Source organism: Megalops cyprinoides, chromosome 5 (genome assembly GCF_013368585.1).
Source record: "Megalops cyprinoides isolate fMegCyp1 chromosome 5, fMegCyp1.pri, whole genome shotgun sequence".
NCBI classification, from domain to species: Eukaryota; Metazoa; Chordata; class Actinopteri; order Elopiformes; family Megalopidae; genus Megalops; species Megalops cyprinoides.
Window position 1 is genome coordinate 15,153,787 of NC_050587.1, and position 22,446 is coordinate 15,176,232.

General features: G+C 43.1%; 2 protein-coding genes across 3 annotated transcripts; one reads left to right on the forward strand and one right to left on the reverse strand.

The window, feature by feature from the left end:
• Positions 1-424: 424 nt before the first annotated feature.
• hexb (hexosaminidase B (beta polypeptide)) lies at positions 425-8,027 on the reverse strand. 2 transcript variants are annotated; one of them, XM_036530057.1, is made up of 14 exons: positions 7,717-8,027; positions 7,192-7,337; positions 6,636-6,701; positions 6,411-6,457; positions 5,978-6,088; positions 5,500-5,601; positions 5,071-5,203; positions 4,362-4,542; positions 3,974-4,060; positions 3,683-3,755; positions 2,237-2,417; positions 1,401-1,491; positions 994-1,098; positions 425-729 (listed from the first exon to the last, which is right to left on the reverse strand). In XM_036530057.1, the coding sequence occupies exons 1-14, from the start codon at positions 7,959-7,961 to the stop codon at positions 666-668; spliced, it is 1,632 nt and encodes a 543-aa protein (XP_036385950.1). In that variant the 5' UTR covers positions 7,962-8,027; the 3' UTR covers positions 425-665. The 2 variants fall into 2 exon arrangements, with proteins under 2 accessions (XP_036385950.1, XP_036385951.1); XM_036530058.1 differs by lacking the exon at positions 2,237-2,417 and adding an exon at positions 3,039-3,213.
• Positions 8,028-12,766: 4,739 nt separating this feature from the next.
• Positions 12,767-20,187, forward strand: enc1 (ectodermal-neural cortex 1). The gene is made up of 3 exons (XM_036529141.1): positions 12,767-13,110; positions 14,317-16,108; positions 19,321-20,187. The coding sequence occupies exon 2, from the start codon at positions 14,323-14,325 to the stop codon at positions 16,096-16,098; it is 1,776 nt and encodes a 591-aa protein (XP_036385034.1). The 5' UTR covers positions 12,767-13,110; positions 14,317-14,322; the 3' UTR covers positions 16,099-16,108; positions 19,321-20,187.
• The last annotated feature ends 2,259 nt before the right edge of the window (positions 20,188-22,446 follow it).

A 22,446-nucleotide genomic window follows, 5' to 3' on the forward strand; every position in this document is an offset into this window, starting at 1 on the left:
TGCAGTAAGTAGAATGGAAAAAGAACCATTCCTTCATGGCATAGGAAACCTTCGCATTCCAAGCCTTTCCCGGATTACATGGATCACGTGGTTTCATTTATTCAGATGTACAGTGTGCACAGTGGGAAGACCTAAGTGCAGTATATATGGAACCCATTGCTGAAGTGCAAAAGTACACGCTTTGGTATTCTTAAGTATACTGAATGGCTCCTCCCTGACGTAGGGCTTGTTAAAGGATCATATTAGTGTTGGTGCCAAGTGAAGATGTCTAAGCCGTGATCATGTTTCTGCATATGTGTCAACAAGAACTTAACATAAAAACTGTAGAATGGTGGGAAGGCTTTGCTCCATAATGCTCACAGAAATAAAGACTTTAAAAATGTACATAGAGAAACACTCCAAAAAATTTATTTTTTTTCCCCCAGTCCATACAAACACTTATAAAAAAGGTGGCTCAAAATCATTGTTCATTGAAGCAGAATATTGCACAAAAACAAATCTCCATTTAGTTTTTCAAGTGATGAGTTTTTCGGTTAGAAAGTAGCAATGGAAGGTGATCCCCTTCGATTAGGCTATTGCTTTAAAAAGGACAAAGCTCAGAATGCGATTGTGGACTCTTCATGTTTACACGGCTCTGCGTTTCAGCTTCCACTGATAGTGAGTCATCACAAGCCTTTGTACTCGTGATCGCAGTGCCCCACGAACAAGGGCTCAGCGGGGATTCCTCGCCTGGAGTGAGAAAGCAAACAGGAAGAGACATGTAAGTATATTGCGCAAGAACAGATCCGATTGATTTTAGTGGCTTGATCGACTCCGTTTCAGAGATTAAGTTCAAGCTTCCGCCACGCGCTGTGTATGCCTCAACAAGCCCTCAAAGGCCCCGCATTTCAGACCCCACAGTCACTGAAAATGCAGAGCACAGCTTTCACAGCGATACACAGTTCGGGGTAGGGAGGACACCGTTGCATGAGGTCACTGGTTTCCCGCACTTACTGGACCATGCGGCAGCGGTGCTGGGTGAGGCGACTGTAGGCGTCGTCGATGTTTGTCACGTCTTTGTCACTCCATAGCCGTTCGGCCACAGCACTCGCCCTCGGCCTGGCAAGGACACAAACACCGTCACCTGGATACCGCTTTTGTTTCTCTGTCTTTGATAACCAGATACACTTTTATTATCTACAGTCATCACCGGCATGGATTCAGGTCCAAATGTTGATGCTCCACCCTGAATATGTAATGAAGATTACTGCATGCAGTGCAAGACTAACTATATGAATATCAGTGTGAGAGTACATTTATACGAAGATTACTGTATACAGTGCAAGACTGAGCAAGACACAGAATACTCATTTGTTTGGATGTGTTGCTGCTTAGCTCTGTCAGAGGTCATGTTTCCATACCAGAGTCTGGGTGTGAGGTTGGTGGCATCTACATATTCACCCCATAGACAGGCCTCTCCACCTACAACCTTTTTCTTCTGTTCCTCAGTGCCTGGGTAAGACGCACACAGCAAGAAAGTTAGCCAGAGGACAGCGCCCTGCAGCTTGTGTGATACAAGGGCCAAGAGTGAATGCTGCAGTGAGGAAACGATGTATACTGGGTGCCAAATCCATTTACTGCTGTTGTCCACCACTTTGGAGTTTCCTTGTGTGACCACACTCAGAAGACTTGCTTTCCTCCCGCATTCTGCACAATGTTTAGCTATGTTTGGTTATCTCAATCTATAAGCTTCCACTTCTCTACAGAAAAGCATTGTCTAATCACTTGACATTTTTATTCAAATCAAAATGTCAATGTAGTAGTACAGGCATTGAAAATACCGCGTAAGAGTCATAAATGTTCTGAATTCCTGATGCGGACGAGAAAATATTTAAGGCTAATGAGGTACTTCCACGAGTTTCTCGCAATTCCCTTTCCCAACGACAGTCCAATGAGAACTGCTGGCACATCTTACTGTAGCTTGGTGGGCAAATTCCAAGCATACGCACTAGACTAAATGAATCACGGAATCACTTGAAAATATTCCAGGAACTGTGACTGGACTTTTTTTTACAGCAGACAATTAAAAACAAATAGGCGATTCGTAGATTATTGGCCACCTGTTTACCAGCTAGTCTTTTCAATAGATAAAGTAGTAAATGGATTTTGTCAGAATCGGGTCATTTTGACCCAATTTCTTCCACTTCAAGTGGAAGCGGTAGATCATCTGTTTGCGAGACAGGTGACACACACACACCATCGAAATTGTGGGGGTCAGCTTTGTAAATCTGCTGCCAGTCCTGCCCGTAGGAGATGCGGTTGAGGTACCAGGGGCTGGAGAGTAGGGTTTGGAAGCCCGCTGCTGTGATGGAGGCCAGCTCCTTCTTGTACTTCTCCTCGTTTCCCTTCCACACCTGAATGAGTGCATCTGGCTTGATCTGGACACACAGAGCGGGGACACACCGCGTCATGGAAACCGCATGTTTGGCAACGGAACCCTCGCCAAGCCCGCGGAAGGAAGCGCCATGCCGCGTTTACTCGTGCAGTTAACTGGGTGCGAGTTAGCCGTTAGCTAACTGCTGAGGGGGAAGGCTTTACTTCGTTAATTGTTAGTACGCTGAAGGTACGCTACGGTGGGCAGCGATAAAATTAGGCTTTGAGGCATTTATTGTTCATGTATGTACGCAAGGCGATGTGTAATTCAGTCCTCAAACTCAAAATAATTGTGTTCAGGGGTTTAGGGTTTTGTGGCAATCTGTAGTACTTCATTTTGAATGGACACTTAAGACTGATGTTCGCAATATTTGTGCACTAATCTTAAGACGTTTTGCCTCGCATTTCTCCAAAAGAAATTTCTGACAAGTTAACGAAATGGACGAATGGAACTCTACTAGGAAACCTCTTAGTCCGCTTGGTAACAAGAAAACTACTTGATTTGGCACCACTGGCTAAATACTTCATATCTCAGCCATTTTCCTCATTTAGAATACATTTTACAGTATTATAAATCAGAACTGCTGGTGGGTTGCAGGGGGTGAAAGAGTGAAACCTTAACTAACCCTTGAAGCTGAGCGGCTCAACCTTGTAGTACTTCTGCCAGTCCTGTCCATAGCTAATGTAATCTAGGTACCAGGGGGCTGACAAGATGGTTGTGTACCCAGCAGCAGTAACATTTTGGAGCTCCTCTTCAACATTATAGCCCATCCATACCTCCACTACTGTGTCTGGCCTCAGCTGCAATAAGCAAAAGGTAAAATGGTTTATTGCCTTTGAATTAACATTAACGTAAAGGAGCTACTGTCAAGTTATGCATGTATGATACAGTGAATCACCATTGGCCCAGTGCAGATATGTACTATAGCATCATGGTTGTTTTCATTTACCTTTGAAAAGTCTTTATTAAATAGCCTTTTAGGTGTTAGATTGTATTAATTTAGATTTGAGATTAGACAAGAGCCAGATTTGCAATTAGACCAAAGCCAGTTAAGCGTACCCCACTGTCACCCTTGAAATATCCTAGCATGCACATGCCTTCCATACATACATTTCAGCGTGAAGCGTAGTGCAGGCCAAGCATAATGATCAATTGTCACGTGCATGGCACTATAACAGAACTCGCAATGCTCATGGCTGAAACAGCACAGTATCCAACCATGATCGTAATAAAAGGCAAAGCATTCTCTTCCTTTTTTGTAACTCTCACCTTAACCCCGTTGTCAAACACTTCTTGCCAAACCATGTAGCCCTTGTTGGTTGCAGCGACAATGTCCAGAATTCTGTAAAACAGTGTTCACATACTGATGTAGGGCTGCCCACATGGAAAAGGGATGGGGAACATCGATTCATTCATCCCTTGTCCTGCTTACACGTCCTACTAAAGATTAAAGACAAATTAAGCTGCTCTTTGTTTTTTCCATTGATAAAATGTTGCTGCCAAACTCATCTTTATGCTGATGTATATAACAGACATTAACAATAAACAGCAGTTACTTACTTCTGGATGTAATAAGACTCCAGTTTGCTGTAGTCCTGGCCAAACCCTTGTTGACTCATGAATTTTTGAATATCAGGGTTTGATTTCCTGTTAAACAATAAGAATTTCTTACCACTGTAAAAAGTAATATTCTATGCATAAACGTCCTATGGACTGATCACCATCCCTACATTAAGAACCAGCGCATAGGCCCATTTTCTATAAATTCCAATCTCTAACATTTTTACCCACCAACATTGTGAAAGACCATAATTTACACAGTCACATGAATCCCAAATAAAAAGGCACAAACAAAAACAATGGATTATTTTTTATTATCTTATTATCTATTATTACCTTCTGATCAGCTGCATCCCTAATAAATCAAGCGGTGAATGAAGTTACTCACCAGCAGGTAAAATCCACCTCATCTCCACCCAAGTGGACGTAGGCATCGGGGAAGACACTGCTGACCTCCTTGAAGAACTGGGTCATGAACTCATAGGTGGAGTTCAGGATGGGGTTGACAGGCCCAAAGGTTCCCGTGGGCGTGTCCCCACTATAACAAGGGGTCAGGAGCCCCATCTGACCTGTGTGGGTCAGAACAAACAAAAGATGTCTCACTCCAACCAAATGGTAAAATGTGAACTGGTGTTCACATTGTGTACCTTCAACGGGTGCTCTTCTAGAATAACTGAACTCTGAAAAGTCAGCAGTGAACTAGAGCTTCATATATTACAGCATGCTGAGGGCAGTTGTACTGCCTAAGCAGAATTTATTCAGAGCCAAGCAGCAATGCAAGGCCCACTGAACATAATACCTTTTGGGCTTTGCACCACCACATGTACACTAGCTGCTGCAACTGCAGTCAGGCCACTGAGATAACACAAGGGAGACAACATAAACATCAAAAAAACTACTTAATCTCTAGACCCATTTTTATATAATGTGCACACTAGTGAGTTCTGCCATTTAAGTACTTTATTACTGTAATAAATTCCTTAACACCGCATTACATCAGTCCCTGTGTTAAATTCACATCTTTGTAATGCTTCATTTAATCCTAAGAAAATCTGCACTCATTTACTACACTGTGACTACTGTGCCCTTAGCCTCACCTTTGCCCCATGATAGTGTGTGCCCTGGAGTGTCAAACTCCGAGACCACACGAATACCCCTCATCCGTGCAAACTCGATCACCATCTTCACATCTGTGGGTGTATAAATGTGTGTGTATGGATGGTAGGCCCCCTGTAAAGACAACGTGACACAGGAAATGTTTTTTACCAATTTTTTTCCTTCAATATTTTCCTATAAAGTTTTTTTTTATGCCAAGCTTCCCTTTTTGTTGTCAAAAATGGTGCAGTTGGGACTACTTCTCTGGTCAGAGGTACAGAAGTGACACTAGCTGACAAACAATAGCGCCTTCCAGTCCACACACAGTCGCTCTCATTCCAGACAGTCAAATAGCTTGTGTCACTATACCTAACCCTCAAATACCCTGAGCGACCAACAGTTTTTTTTTTTCCTGACAAAGTCACATATACCTTTTGGCTGAGGTCAGGGAATGTAGGACTCTGGTAGGGAAAGGAGTGGTCGTCTACAATGTGCCAGTGGAAAACATTATACTTGTTCATCGCCATGGCTTCCTGTAAGAATGGATGACACCATTTCATGCTGTAGCAGTCAAACAATCAGAAAATGTACATCAATACTGAAGCACAAGTGTGCTTATAGATATATTCTCCTTATGGAAGGACCAAAAGCACTTTTATATCCAAGATAAAGGTGAATAGCTATTTAAAAACTAGACGGCAACTAAAGGATAGGTGGCAATTTTATGTCTTAATTTCCTGATGTGAAGACATGAAAATGGGAATTAGTCAAACATTTAGAGCAAGCTTTAAAGAGGAAGTCAATGCTTATCAGCTGCACTTCCTTGCAGTCCAAAGGAGAAATGTTTTAATTTTGTTTCTATTTAGTATCTGTTCACTTATGCATCACCCTCACAGATATCAGACTCACCAGATTTGCCAGAATGACTTTGACTGGCAGAAAGTGACGGGAGGAGTCCAGTAAGATGCCACGATGGGCAAACCTGGGGAAGTCTGCTATCTCAGTTTTGTTGATGCTCTTCTGTTTTAAAGGAACAGAAAAATAAGACAGTAATATCAGTGAAATGTCAACCACACACCTCCTGTAATTTACTTCTTCTAAATCCCCTTTTTGTTGTCCAACAGTGAGAGCAGATTTGTTGATTCACAGATTTAAATGGGCTTAGTTGATTACTGTGTATGACTTTATGATCATTGCTGCTTGGGAATGTAATGTTTGGTTTGTTGTTTGCACTGCACTATAAGCCAGTATCGGTCCCCTTGAAATGCATGTGCGTTTAAATTCAAACAGTTTAAATGCTACCTGCAAACAACCTTTTAACCTGAAGTGATTCTATACTTACTGCTCCATAGGCATCTTCATACACCAACTGGCTGAAAGTCTCAAGTCCTTGCAATAAAAGATTTATAAAATACCATGAATTGCTAGCAATAAATACCAGGTATAGTAACAGTTTTATTGATTGGTAATGAGACAGTTTAGATAATGACATTATCACGTGTTTCATCATATCTCTTATCAGAAGGTCAAATAACAAAGCAGTGTATCATATTGCTGTCATCTGTACCTCTAAGAGCTCCCCACACCTTTGCAGCTTTCAGTACAGCAATGGGCTGGTCAACACTGAGTTCATCTGAGGAAAAGAATGAAAAATACATCAAAACCCAAGGTGTTTTCATAGCACAGCAACCCATGTTAACACCAGCCAACACAATTCAAGTAGACTCAGACTCAAACTGAAAATATATCCCTTAAAAAAGTTTAATATCTGTTATTCATTAAACAAGGCAGAGTGACTAAACCCTGTTTTAAGTATATAACTGAATTACTTCAAATATGGTGTTGCTGTTTGCAAAAGTAATCAGAACCATTAGGACAGAAACGTTAAGTCTGTTCTGGACACGGGGATATATGGTTATATGTGGAGTGTGACTGCTTATTCAAAACCTCGCGTTGCTTTTAATATTGTTATCGTAAAGTTGTTATGTAAGTGAAATACTCAGTCGGTTAGAATACCACTACCAACTGATTGATAACTAACGACCAAAACAAACAAAACTCCTAATCCCCGACTACATGGTGTGCCAGTGGCAATGAGGAAGAGCTTGCCTACGTTAACTCACATGACTCATCAGATGATACAGTAGGATAATCGTCACACTCCGAATCAGTCGATGTGATCCACACCTGCAGCTCCGACACTTCCGAGGCCAGCGCGCTCTTATACCTCCCCTGCTTTTTCATGAACCCAAACATGTACTCGAAGTACCTGTGTGACAAGGGCAACACAGACCGGTTCCACCACTTGGCAAGCAGTGCTCTTGTTGTAGTTAGCTACTTAGCTAGCTCGGTAAATAAGAGGATGGCGGAAATCAAAGAGGGATAAATGCCGTTATCTAGCTGGCTAGCTAAGGCAACTAACTTAGTTACGCTTATTTTTACAAGCAAGCCGTTTCTCCCTGAACGAAAGAATTTGCCGATTATTGGCGAGCTAGCTAGTATACCTAGGACATGATTTGGTGGCTAGCTAGCTACTTGGCTACATACCCACTACGCATTGAGACTTTAACATCATTTTTCAAATTTCAGATTATTACCTAAATGAATAACTTGAAGGCTCTGAATTAGCACATGAATGCTCATCTTACCTGCGGAACGCATTTTGTAGAAGGTGGCAGTTCGGACCGGCTGAGGACTCCGAAGAGTGCACTATCTGGAAACTTGCGCCGCTGAGACTGAACACCGCGGGTGATGTCTGCACTTTTTGCGGCAGCGGCCATAGTGAACCATATGCAGAATCTATAAGGTTAGGAGTGCTGTACAGGCTTTCGTGCCGCCCCTGACAAGCGGTAACCAAGAACAACAGCGCTGCGAACTTGAGCAGAGCGTCCATGATGCGTCTAACTCAGCTGCATTCACTGTGCCTGGTCAGCTGACTGCACACAGGATAAGTGCTTCAACTGCTGTTGTCAAGAAAGGAAGTAGGTGGGCCTGATTAGAAAGCACGAGTTAGTGAGGAAGTGTACGCGTTGATCTTCCCAAGACCGGTTTGAAAGGTTCGAGCATGTAAAAAAAAAGTGAATGATTAGCAAACAAAACAAGCCAAATCAAATAAGTCCTCTTGTTGCCATCTGACGAATAGATGTTGTCATCGCTGTATATTACTTATACCTACAGCAGTCCCTTTGGTGGCGTGTAATAGGCTTATTAATTACGATAAAGGCAATCGTGCTTGCTCTCAAAGATAAGAGGTAATGAAATGACGGATAGAAATCCCAGAAAGACACAGGACTGTCCTTCAAGTCCCTGTGCCGTGAGTATTTTTTGGTCTCTTTAATTTTAATCAGGTAATACATGACCTACGGGTCATAACGATTCATCTGTTGGTTGAACTGGAGGAAGGAGAAATCATAGATACATCTCTCGTGGACGCTGGATTTCAGGCATTCCCAGGCATTCAATAATACCTTGAAGAGTTTACTTACCTAAATGTCATTGTCAATCTGAGTCACAACAATCATTGGTAGACGCAAAGTGTGTATTTGTAAACCATAATAAATGTTTCAATTGCAATTCATGTTTCATTGTTTCAACCATTATTTTTAAAGCAATAAAAACTAAATTATTTGTTCCTCTTAGTTGGATGTAAAATGGAAGATATATGCACACAACATGCCCTGGAGAAGTTGGGATGAGTGATTTTGATGATATCAGCAAGGCTCTGCATTGCAGGGAGAGGGAAAAAGACATTTTCGTGTTGTCTGAGAGGCTGTGATGGGGACCATGGGTCTTGTGAAGAGAAGGGCAATGGGCCAAAGGCTGAACTCCCACCGCAGTGTTGGTACCTCTCCAGGAGAGGTGGTCCCTCAAACAGGAAGCAATGTGATAGCTGATTTTGCAGTAAATTTGCAATTAATTGTGTAATGCCTGGACAGGAAAATGAATATAATTTTGCTAACATGATCTGATTTAGTGATTTTAGTGACATTTAGTGATAAATTCCGAGTGGCACAATCCATTATAAAAATGTTATTACTGACAGCTATGAACTTGAAATGTCCAAATAACTATTCAGCTTTGTCCCAACGTTGCTTTGAATCACATAAGTGAAGTAGCATAGTTGAGTATATCAGCAGAAAAAATCCTCAATTTACGTCAGTACTATTTTATATTTGTGCTCTAACGTCCAATTCGGGACCTTTTGGTGGAGGGGTCTAGTGTGTATTTCAGAACATACACCAGGGGGCAGTGCAAAACAGTTTTGAATTTCTAGGTTTATTAATTAATTTTAATAGAAACCTTTAGTTGCACCCCATTTATCAATGGAAAAAGGTGTCATTATTAAGTTTTATGAAAAAAAAAAACAGATTTTGAGTTTTATTGAAAAGTGTTATAATTGTGATACAAGTCTGTTATGAGACCAATGAATATAGGAAACCTGCAATAAGTGTAACAAGGCCTACTTAACTGTATCAGGGTTCAAATGTATTACACACATTCTTGGACACAGATCGTGGGCACAGAGAACCATTAGGGAGAGACTGTCTTGTTAAAATAATCTCTTTATTTCTGCTGATCTAACCTGTCATCACATGGATGAATGATTAAATAATCTGAAGTTTGCACTTTCCTATTTCTAAAACATTTAATAAACATGATACTGTTTTTTAACTAAGTGTGACCTTTTTCATAAATACTAAGTAAATGTGATGTAAATTGATTTCAGCTCTGCTTGTTGGTATACCCCTTTGGTCAGGAAGTCATTACATGTTTTAGGCATCGAAAACAACAAATCTGAAAAAGCCAGAAGTACATTTAAAATACATGTATCTCGAAATATTTCACACCCTTAAACTGAAGAGGTATTGCCTGTTTTCTGTCTGTCCGCTGTGAATTTGAATAATCTGTTAAGTCTTGAAATAGCAATTGCTTTTTTAGCTGACTGGTTAAAGAAGTATAAAGCTCTGAATAATAAAATGCAGTCTGGAAATCTGCACCTTCTGCACCCTCATAGACCCAATTCCATTTCTAGTTAATACATCTACGTCTGCTGTTGGCTGTATTTATAAGGCATGTGTATGCCAAAACAAAGACATAAAGAATGAGTATTTTACATTTATATTTTATATCTCAAACTGCTAATCAGTCAAGAGTTCCAAAATACTTTGTGAATGCTATGTGTGTCAATTAATCTCTATCTAATGAAGTCAGTTAATGCAGTTTGCCCTGTAAATGTTTCATTTAATGTGTTTTTTTTCAGTAGGGAATATGTCTCCCTATCATAACTGTATAGTTTAATGCTGTGTTTCAACACAGTCATTTATGTGACCTTCTCACCCCAAGGTTATGTTCATATATCACAAAGTCTGTGCTATGGTGTTTTGGGGAACTGCAGATCTTGACACCACTTCAGTCCTGGACAGGAGGTTTGAGTGCCCAGTTTCAGTTTCATGGTCTGTGGCTTTGTTCCAATAGGTATACATATTTCTTTTAACTCCAATTTTTGCCAACAACAAGAGTAGCAGAGAGATATGAGCTCCAGACGGGTGATTCTGATTGGTATGACAGCCTTGATTCTACATTCCTGCCCAAACCTCCTGTCATTTGGTTGACTGCCCAAACCACCAAATCAAAGTATTTTCCAGTTGCAGTCAGCTATGAACAACGTGGAACGGTCCACTGAACACCACATGAGAGTCCAGTGCTGTCTGCCTCTGTGGGAAATTAAGGTGTTTTAGTGAAGGTCAGTAAATGAATGTGTTTTATTTGACCATCAAATCGTCATACTCTAGATATGATAGATGATATAGGCATACAAGGTATACAAAATTTTCATGATGACACTATCTAAACTCTTTCCAGTTATATTTACATACTTACCCGTTTTATTTAGACTGTTGACGATTGTATTTAGGTCACGTAACACGATTTATGTAGGTCAAAAAGGGAATAAACGTTCCGAGTTAAACTGCATCTTTTGCTACTTCTACCTCTTCTTCTGCTGCTTCTGATTGATAATAATAATAATAACAGTAATAGTAATAGTAATAATAATAATAATAATAATAATAATAATTCCTAGGAACGGCGCACATTTTGCGGAGGGTGCTCTCCATTACATAAAAGACAATCTATCCTATAGCACCCAAGGACCATTATTTGGACCCGGTTCTATAGATTATTATAAGATGCAAAAAAGAAAATGATGATGATGATGATGATGATGATGATAATAACATTTGTCACTAGGTGGCACTATTATCAAGTTAACAACAACTTCTCATTGCTCACTACATAATGAAAGTTTCCGTTCGATACATTTTGCACCAGGAGAGGCGTTTTTTTTTTACTCTTTGAAATACTTGTAGAAAATCCATTCATTCAGAGTAAACAGAGGTTTTGAAGTGAGTATTTATATTCCTTTTTGTTACTTGCGGTCAATGTCTAAAGACAAAAACGCATTTTTCAAAATTAAACTATTTTACAGCAGATGGGCATAATGTTGGAGAACATTAAGGGTGGTGAAAGGCATTAAAAAACGGCAAGTGATTCAGTCTACAAGAACTCACGTATTCTGCAATTAAATACAGAATACAGTCTTACAGCGATGTAATTAATTAAAATGACATCAATATAGTCTGCAACAAACAAGCAAAAACGAATCGCACATGACTAATCACAAAACCAGCAAGTGATAATCAAGCAATTAATTCAATATTCCTCTTTCCCTTTAGGACGGACACAGACACGAAGTATCTATTCATTTTCGATAACATAATTATCCACGCTTTGGGTTGTACAGGGGCCAGTGTTGCCCGGGGGGAGTTATTTTTCGTGTGCAGAAGGACGGTTGAGAATCTGATGAACAGCTGACCCAACCAAGCACAAGAGCAGCGTGAAAGCGTCCTTCGATGTTCTTTTCTGGGGTGTTTTATGTGTTTTTTTCTTATAGAATAAAAATACGATTATATTTCAGAAATTTTTGAAACAAGGTTTTCGTACAATGTTTTCAATATACAGTAATTACTGTGCTCCTTAGGTGATTACGATACGACCATATGCACTTCCCTTTTTCAAATAATGAATTACGAAAATGAATAACCATAGTACGAAGACTACTTGCCATTTGTTCTCAAAACATTTGCAGGGTGTTACGTCTTGAACAGACTAGGTGTCCCTGCAGTAAATCCAATAAACTCATCAATACAGTCTTGCTGCCATATTAATATTCAGTGTATTTCCATTCCAGAGTAGGTTATGCATGGACATTGTCCTACGGATTAGTTTCAGTACAATTACGATTAATTAAATAGGATTCAATTGATTACCAGTTCAATTACATAATTATTTCCTGAATGCATGCCTATAATCGCAGCAGAATGATGATGAACTTCCTAAATGAAATGACCACTACGTGTTAATATGTCATAAAAATCCAATGGGTAACCTTGATCACACAATGCCGATGTGTAAACATTTCGATCCTGCTCTCAATAAATTCAGGAATGTTCAGTAAGCTTTAGTACTTGTCACGCTGTCCCTGTTTTATTACCCGTTTCCTTTTCGCCAAGCTGATCTACTGTTTTTCCTCCTTGCCCTACTAGCTACTTTACATACTCCTCCCATTTTTCTTCCTCTACACGGTGAACGTTCCTCCTTCACAATTTTAAAAACACACCCATTGACTCAAGCGAAGAGATCCGCACGAGTCGCCCTGCTGATAGCAGACGGTAGCGGAGCGTAAAACAGCCTGAGTTCTTTTATTGTACGTAGACCTCAATTGACTAACAACTGGATACAACCTGGAAAATACGACCGCAGACCGCCACACTAATACGAATGTTGTTCAGAACATAAGTAGCCCAGTGGGAAGAAACGAAAGAAATCAAGAGAAACAGCCCTCTCCAAACTCAGTAGTTCGTCAAGCCACGCTAGAAACTGGATTCCGAATATTCCGTTTTCGGAGCATCGTGGCTTTTCCCGGAGTGGCATGAACGAGGGATCAAACCGATCGATTTGAACTCCTACTTTAACCCAAAGAGGTAGGTTATTTGTAATATGTGTCTTAATATTGGGATACTTTTCGTATGATTGTTTGAGAGCCTGCGGACTGGAGCAAGTTTTTTAAAAGACCCGCTTGTTAGTGTTTTACTGAATTTGCAACTTGTTATTAAGAGCCCCTTGGTGCATAGCTGTCGTACTTATATTTGTTTTTGAAGATCAGACTGTGCAAGAAGACAAAATTAAAGTTGCGGTGAGCATTGTCTTGCGCTGCAATGTGTGTGGCCAATCCAAGGTAGCGATATTTTTGCATCGGACTCTTGAGTTGTGATAATAAACTGTCAACTAAAAATGATAGCAGGTGAGATTTCTTAATATGACGTTTAGACAATTTTGGAGGTAGTATAGACTACTTTGTCATAGACTGAATAAATGGATACGCTAGAGCATCAAATGCAGTAGGTAAAAGTTGCTGGTATATTCCTAATGTATCAAATTGGGGCGGGGGGTTACATTTGGACCGTTAGTGTAGACACAATACGATTTTGTTTGAAAGGAGGAATGGCAGCAGGACTGAACAGAGGCGGGTATCGATTGCATGAAAATTAGGATAATTGTTAAATTGAGATATTAATTTACGGAGTAGCAGGTGCTACATAATTGATGCTGACACTCAATGTGGACGTTCAGAAAGAAATAATGGCTGGAAAATGTGACAGCCCCGTTATAGGATGTTTACTTTCAAAGTTTTTTTTTTCCGTATTTCCTTCTGCTTTGAACACCTGGCAATGATTAGACGCCTGAGCAGATGGGGTTTGCTTGCAGCATATCATCATGCCTTTTCTTTTACTGTGTGCTGGGCTTTGCTTTGCCACTATGACTATTCACTATGTCAGTCCTGATGATATCAATCATATTTCACAGTTGCCTGTGGCTCTGTTTGAAAACAGTGCTTTCTACAGTTTTTACATTTATTTCAAAGGATATCTTTTAAAGACCAGAAAACCCTTGCTTCAGTTTATTAATCGTTTAAATCCTAGTCAGGTTGCACAAGTTAACTTGTGGTAGGGCTTGAATAGTGTTATGCTCACACTCACTGGTCTGTGAGTGTTGTTAGCTTGGTCTTACACTGTCGCTCATTTAACTTGAATGGACTTAGGTTCTATTATGCTGGAACTCGTTCTGGATAAGAGTGTCTGCTAAATGCATGTAATGTAATGTAAATCAAATTCCTTCCCCCCCTGTAGGATTCAATGAAAATGTCCATCTGCGTCCATGAGAACCGCAAGTCCCGAGCCAGCACGGGCTCTATGAACATCTACCTGTTCCACAAGTCGTCCTATGCCGACAGCGTGCTGATGCACCTGAACACGCTGCGCCATCAGAGGCTGTTCACTGACGTGCTGCTGCATGCCGGCAACCGCTCCTTCCCCTGCCACCGCGCCGTGCTGGCCGCCTGCAGCCGCTACTTCGAGGCCATGTTCAGCGGCGGTCTGCGCGAGAGCCAGGCCGATGAGGTCAACTTCCACGACTCCATCCACCCCGAGGTGCTGGAGCTGCTGCTGGACTACGCCTACTCCTCCCGGGTCATCATCAACGAGGAGAACGCCGAGTCCCTGCTGGAGGCCGGGGACATGCTGGAGTTCCAGGACATCCGGGACGCCTGCGCCGAGTTCCTGGAGAAGAACCTGCACCCCACCAACTGCCTGGGCATGCTGCTGCTGTCGGACGCCCACCAGTGCACCAAGCTGTCGGAGCTCTCCTGGGGCATGTGCCTGAACAACTTCCCCACCATCTGCAAGACGGAGGACTTCCTGCAGCTGCCCAAAGACATGCTGGTGCAGCTCCTGTCCCACGAGGAGCTGGAGACGGAGGACGAGAGGCTGGTGTACGAGTCGGCCCTCAACTGGGTCAACTATGACCTGGAGAGGCGGCACTGCCACCTCCCGGAGCTGCTGCGCACCGTCCGCCTCGCCCTCCTGCCCGCCATCTTCCTCATGGAGAACGTCTCCACCGAGGAGCTCATCAACAAGCAGGCCAAGAGCAAGGAGCTGGTGGATGAGGCCATCCGCTGCAAGCTGAAGATCCTGCAGAACGACGGCGTGGTCACCAGCCTGTGCGCCCGGCCCAGGAAGACCAGTCACGCCCTCTTCCTCCTGGGCGGCCAGACCTTCATGTGCGACAAGCTCTACCTGGTGGACCAGAAGGCAAAGGAGATCATCCCCAAGGCGGACATCCCCAGCCCGCGCAAGGAGTTCAGCGCCTGCGCCATCGGCTGCAAGGTCTATGTCACGGGCGGCCGGGGCTCGGAGAACGGCGTGTCCAAGGACGTGTGGGTCTACGACACCCTGCATGAGGAGTGGTCCAAGGCGGCGCCCATGCTCATCGCCCGCTTCGGCCACGGCTCGGCCGAGCTGAAGCACTGCCTCTACGTGGTGGGCGGGCACACGGCCGCCACCGGCTGCCTGCCGGCCTCGCCCTCGGTGTCCCTCAAGCAGGTGGAGCAGTACGACCCCGCCGCCAACAAGTGGACCATGGTGGCGCCGCTCCGGGAGGGCGTGAGCAACGCGGCGGTGGTGAGCGTCAAGCTCAAGCTCTTCGCCTTCGGAGGCACCAGCGTGAGCCATGACAAGCTGCCCAAGGTGCAGTGCTACGACCCGCTGGAGAACCGCTGGACCGTGCCCGCCACCTGCCCCCAGCCCTGGCGCTACACGGCCGCCGCTGTGCTCGGCAACCAGATTTTCGTCATGGGAGGCGACACCGAGTTTTCGGCGTGCTCCGCTTACAAGTTCAGCAGTGAGACCTACCAGTGGACTAAGGTGGGGGACGTCACAGCCAAGCGCATGAGCTGCCAGGCGGTGGCCTCTGGGAATAAACTCTACGTGGTGGGCGGCTACTTTGGCACACAGCGGTGTAAAACTCTGGACTGCTACGACCCCACACTGGACACCTGGAATAGTATTACCACTGTGCCATACTCCCTTATCCCCACTGCCTTCGTCAGCACGTGGAAGCATCTTCCAGCTTAAGCACCTCAAGGTATCAAACTAAAACCTCCTTCACTTGATGCTTGCAGAGACATTACATCTTTCAGCACTGCTACTAAAATATATTTCATCCACCTCAGTACGTATGGTAATTAGAAGATACTGTACTATGCAGTTCAGATCGCTTTTCTCAAGAGCTTATAACAGCTAGTGGTGGCATTAAATTATAGATCTTCCCCATTCTATTGTTTACAAGGACAAAGCTCCTTATTGAGTTACACTGAAATTGAGTATTGATAAAGTAATGCAATTCGGATTTCATTCGGGTTGAGCAGATCGTGTTCCATGAATATGAATAGCTCTAGTCATTGTTATCTGTCCGGTTGGCAGCTCAGCAATCATCAAACTGGACAGCTTGCTGTCTACTGCTGCTCTCAGCTTCATGCAATTTTATGAGAAAGAGATTGTCACTAACAACTTCTGTAAAATCTATAGGGAAATGTAAATGAGCTGGCTACATTCTCCCATGCTGCATGCATTGTCTTCTAAAGCCTATGCGATTCTCTATAACCTTAAATTGTTTGACAATTATGCACGGTATGTATGCTACATTTGCTCTCTCTCTCTAAACCTAAACATCCTTCTGATGTAAAAGAGCAAAATGCACAATATACATCAGTGCTCTGATTTTCAGTACAGACTGAAAGGACAGATGGTTCATTGAATTATGAGACGTCAGCATCAGACAATGTGTAGCTGAAATGGAATGGTGAAGTAGATGAGAAAATAATAGATCAGAATGCCATAATTGTCCCTGCTGGAGAAATTTGTCTAGGGGCTAATGGCAATTAGACAAGCTAAATGCAGGCAGCAACACCCCAGCAGGGCTAATGCAATCTCAGTCGCCTCTATTTGATTTGTTTCTGGTGTGAGCTTGGGCTGTAGACAGGCTCAGTTTGAAGTCTGATCAGCGGTTTGCTATTCATGAACTACAGGCAGGAGGTGGAGTAACTGGAGGTGGGGGTGGGGGGGGGGGGTGAGGATTGGGGCACTCTGAGGGACTACTACAGAGGTGCTCCAAATGTCCACACTGGGGGAGGAAAAAAGGAGCAGAGTCTCGTCCTGCCTGGAAGGGCTCTAGACGAGGTAGTCTCTGTGACTTCCTGCTTCCCCTTGTCTGCACAACTGTATATTAAGCCCATTACATAATGATAAACAGACATGATGGGAGCCTTTTAATTTTCATGCATAACTCCAATGGCTGTAGGTTTGCTGTTTTCATTCTGATGGATGCCGAGTGATTCTGCAGCTGCTACAGAAAACACAGTGAGGTGGATATTTACGTGTGTCCCGTCTCCATAAAATGTAAAGAATGAAAATGATAGCAGTAATGAAGTGACAATATTTTAGAAACTGAAAATTCCTCATATTTTACTCTAACAGGCTCTAATTATTGGCTTCTCAAAAAACATAAGTATAGTACAAACCTTTGCTCATATATGGTCTGAACTGAAGAATGACTCGACAAAGGGAATGCAGGGATGGAATAGATTAACGCAGGCTTCTAATAAATGCAAACCATTAGTAACCAGTCTGGCATGGACCCCCGCGGACTTCTTTTCAAATGCGGGGGTATTGTGAGCCTCTGTCAGGAATTCCATTGCCACCTTTGTTTTCATACGGAATGCTGCCCACCTAGGTTGGGCAGTAAATTTCAAAGTGGTGGTCCCTTTGTGACGGTCTATTAATGCATTTAAAACAGTCATGAGCACTTTTCAGTGGGGCCCAGGAGCGGTGTTATTGTCCCCCAGCGGTCAGGCCGGTGGGAGGGGAGAGGAAAGGGAAATCGCCCCGAGTGCTTTCTGTTTTCACACCGATTCGGGCTGCTCTCTGCCCCTGAGAACACTGTTGACTCCACACCCCCCCCCCCCCCCCCCCCCCCGCCCCTTCACTACCTCTGTTACAGAGCCCTGTTGACACAAAGGAAACACACTCTCAACCTATGTGAGGGGAGAGGAGGGCAGGAACATATTTGTTTTGTTGTCCGAGGTTTCACCTCGGATCAGCGACAAGGGGTCCGTTCGGATCACGACCACGACCCGCCTGCGCTAATCACAGATCAAAACCAAGAGCACTCCAAACGTGTTGAAACGGGGTGGCTCCTTGTCGTTACCAAGTTCCTGATTGGTGACTAATGAGTGTGGTCTTTTTTTTTTTTCTCCTTGCCACAAAATACACAAGTTGAATCTTCCCCCACCTCAAGTGGATTATTGTGCAGAGAGCTTTGTTTTGAGGCGAGTGTGCAGTATCTTTATTTATAAGGCATCAGTTCGTGGGAGCAGGAGGTGGGCGGGTGGGAGAGAGGGAAGGGAGAGGGGAGGGCGAGCGGGTGGGGGTGGGGGGAGTTTATTTTTTTTATTTTGCACGCTCTACGGAGGATAGCGATGGCAATCATTTGCTAATTGCTTTTCTTCCGCTGTGACTTAGGGACAGAGCAGTCCTCTTCCAGAGATGACAAATCATTTTTATAACCCCCCAAATTAAAGAATGCTTCAGGGAGGCTGAGGGGGCGGTGCACAGAGGAAGCTGAATTGTAGTAGTCCCCATTGTGTGCACTTAAAGATGCTGCGGCAGAGGGCCCGTTGTAAAGCGGACCACAGGGGAGGAGAATACATCTTTAAAATGGATATTAGACTTGCATTACCTATCGACTTTCCGAGGCCATAAAAGCTGCCTCGGAAGGGATTTAAAGTGGAGGTGAGAATCGAACACAATGCCCGAGTTGCTGTGGATGCCATTGTTTGCAGAATGTTACAATTTAAAGTGGGACGCAGTAATCTGATTGCAAACAGTAAAAAGATATCCCGGAAACAAATCAAGACAGTGAAGTGCACAAAGGCCCCACGAGTGTATGTTTAATATCTCTAACACGTCTCTAGCTCAACAGTTGCAAGTGCTGCAGACTCATCTGTGCTCTGAAAAGGTTGAGCATGTGTAGCAGTGCAAGCGTGCACAACGAACACAAGAGCATTGTGCCATTTCAGATTTCAGTTTGCACTTTACTCCACACAAAAGATCCACATGCTGTGTCTGCGGAGCAACTTAACTTCATGTTCAAGGGCCGAAATTATAGTGCGAGGTGAATGGAGTCAGGCTGGATGCACATGTCTACCGTTTGTATATTCCCCATAACCCCCTTCTCCTTTCTTTCAGCTACAGTAGCGTCGAACCTCCCCCTCTGACATTTGTTTTCTCTTTCCATAGGTTTTCCTGTTTCTGCAACACATCTACTGGATTTCAACTGTGAAGATGCACACTTTAAAGTCCCTGTGCAGTCAAAAATATGCCTTTCCATTTTCCACAATAGTTATACAGCAGGTGGATCTTACGTGGCAACTAACGGTATAAAAAAAAATAAGCTTTAAAGTCACTTCCTGTGTTAACAGCTTGATGGCAGATCTTCAGCAGAGAATGATGTCATAATCTTTTCTTTTCCTCTACATAACCAAACTAAGGCCTATACATTCTGCCTATTAACCTCACATTTAAAATGTTAATGTTGATGAGGAGCATCATGGTGATTACCCAGTGCATTTTAAGCCTGTGCTTTCATGCACTGCACAATATCTGTGTAGATCATTTTATGCACCTCTTACTGTACTGTCAAATCACAATAATTACCTGCACAGGGACTTGAGCATTTAGCATGAAGGATAAATGACAGAAGTCAGGGGTGAGGGCCTGCAACGGCAGAGGTAGCAGACTCTTCAGGACGACAAACTGGACACGACAAAGGGCCAGCCCCTCCCTTCTGCGCTTTGACTTTGTTCTTGCCATTTAAGCGACGTCAGCATTATCCTTAACATCAGCAACTCATACTGTGTCTGAGTTAAAGCCGTTTAACCCAAGGACAAGCATCAAGCATTCATTCTCCCCACAAGGAAAAAGACGGCAGCATTGAAAAGTAGACACGGCTTCCCCGTGAAAGACAAGACTTTAAACGGACAGGCCTTCCTGAATTGCCGTCGAGGGGGAACCTTCCTGTTTGGTGTGAAATACGGAATGGCTGTCGCGTCATGAGGCAGTTTGAAGTGCCAGCACCAGCTGTGTTGGGGAAGAATGGATTCATGTCTTGACAGGTCTGCATGAGCAGAGATGCAGCTGATCCCCTTGAGAAAACTGCTTTTCTGTGGGCTTGGGGGGGGGGGGGGGGGGGGGGGGGGGGGGGAACATATGGTCACAGTAGGCAAGACTCCAGAGGTGAGAGACACTTAGAAAAAGAGAGGAACCTGTCTCCCAAGCAACACTTAAAAAAGAACTTGCTGAAGTTTTCATTAATGCAGAAAAAAAGAATGCTTGTCTTAAGACCTGGCTTTAATGTATGTTCTAGTCTTTATTTATAAGAAAATTGTTTTTTTTTGCCTTGGTCTATATTTTAAGAACATATGTTTACTTTTTTGGATGAAACTTTTATTTATTTTTTCACAACTTGTATTCTTATTCCGAAGTCCACACTTTATGTTTTTTTTTTGTTTTTTTTTACCATGCATGGCCCACCTTGGTCTGTTCTGATTGGGCTTCTGTTTTGCACATTTTGAGTTTCTCTGAAGTGGAAACCCTTTTTCTATGGGGGGGGGGGGCAGTGGGGGTGATGTGTGAATCAGCTACTCTCCCCCTGCTCTTGCATGCCGTGCGAGGGTCAGTGACAGGTTGCCAGGGCAGCTCAGGAGTGATCCAATAGGAGGGTCATGTGATCAGATTGCCCTGGACGTGAGTGGCCAGCTCAGCGGGTTGCCAGGCCGTTCTCGAGTGGGAGCTAATGAGAAATGGACTGCCTTTAAATGAAACACGGGTCGGGGTCTGGCCTCCCAGGATAAGTGCTTACCCTACCACAGCTTATCATGTCGTAATATTGTTGATCAGCAATGCCAAAAAAAAAATCAGGCCCAAACTCTCAACCTCGTCACATAAATTTTCGGGATTCAATAAAATTCAATAAAAACAAAAATAGGTCTTACAAATGGCTACAGTATACACATGCTGACTAAAATAGTTGGCCAGTTAGAGGGAGCCTCGAAAAAGGATACATGCCCCCCTCCGAAAAAAGGCCATATCCATTTGTAACATGAGGAATGTAAAGAAGCAGATGTCTCAGCAAACAGCTGTAATGTGTTATGGCTGTGTTTGCCTGGGTGTCACCGTAGTTTAAACCAAGTTGCGTGTTCTACGGCTGCTTGTGTGTCAGTGAGCACGGCCCTTAGCCTGTCAAACCCGACTGTGGTGTCTTATTTAGGGAGGGCATTAATCGCCGCCTCAGTGTATCATTAATGTACAAAGCTGTGTTTCAAAGAAAAAAATTGTATCACATACAGCAGTTTGGGTTTTGTCAGCCTCAGTAAGGCTGGTGTGGTATGGTTTCTGGAATTAGATGTGCAGGTATAACATATATGCTCAGTAAATAACACATCAAACTAAGTGAGGAATATATATTAGTAAATTTTCTGATGCTGAATTGCTTGACCCTGACTTAGAACTCGGTGTCTATGGCATTGCCTATTTGTTTAACAAATAACTGTAAAAACAGCAACAAAATGGTTGAATGATTCTGTTGGATGTCAGGTGACCCTTTGTAAATATACCAACGCTGGCCAACCTCATTTAGGTTAGATACATCACCTGATGCAGTGAGAAGTGGCTTTTTGTAAATTCTGCAGGCATTTCTACTGACGGCGCTGTGCAGCGTGCAGATTTGCCACATTGCTTCAAAAAAGGGAAGTCCTGGCTTCTCTCAATGATTGTAAGGGACCCCTGCCTAGCAGAGTTGATTTTGGAGTTCTGGTGTACCCTTCAGCTATTCCAAATCTGCACAGTCCCCCATTTTAAACCCTAAAAGCCATTCACAGCACACGGCACTTCAAATCCTCACCATCAGATAAGAGGGTTCCACCCATTTAGTCCTGAGGTTGCTGTAGCAACAGTCAACAATGAGTGCCCCTCCATTTTTTTTTTGCTTAATTGTTGAGTGTTTTTTTTTTTCTTGAGTCGAACACCTGCTTGAATAAGACCAATTGGAGATATCCTTTCACTGGCTGACAGTCTGTATGCATTACCAACAATATGTAAACCTCCCCTCAGATTTTAAATTGGTTCAATGTCAGTTTTGGTTTTGCTCAGATTTTTTTGGACTACTGCAGTTTAACATTACTTTGTACAAGTGATTTTTTTTCACAATGTGAAATTCATGGCTAATAAAGATCAAAGAGTTTTTCTCTTTACTTTAAATGATGTTTGACTGTCCTTCATTCGTTGAGCCTGCTATTTCCGTGGCTGTACATTTTACACACACTATTCACTTGGAAGGATTCAGCTACTTGTTTTAAGCTAACAGTC

Excerpts from the sequence above, each read along its gene's own strand:
- enc1 (XM_036529141.1), top strand. The coding sequence starts at position 14,323 with ATGAAAATGTCCATCTGCGTCCATGAGAACCGCAAGTCCCGAGCCAGC.
- hexb (XM_036530057.1), bottom strand. The coding sequence starts at position 7,961 with ATGGACGCTCTGCTCAAGTTCGCAGCGCTGTTGTTCTTGGTTACCGCT. Across the intron at positions 6,458-6,635 it reads GGTGTGGGGAGCTCTTAGAG|GACTTGAGACTTTCAGCCAG; the intron begins GTACAGATGACA and ends TTTTATTGCAAG. Across the intron at positions 3,756-3,973 it reads GAGTCTTATTACATCCAGAA|AATTCTGGACATTGTCGCTG; the intron begins GTAAGTAACTGC and ends ACTGTTTTACAG.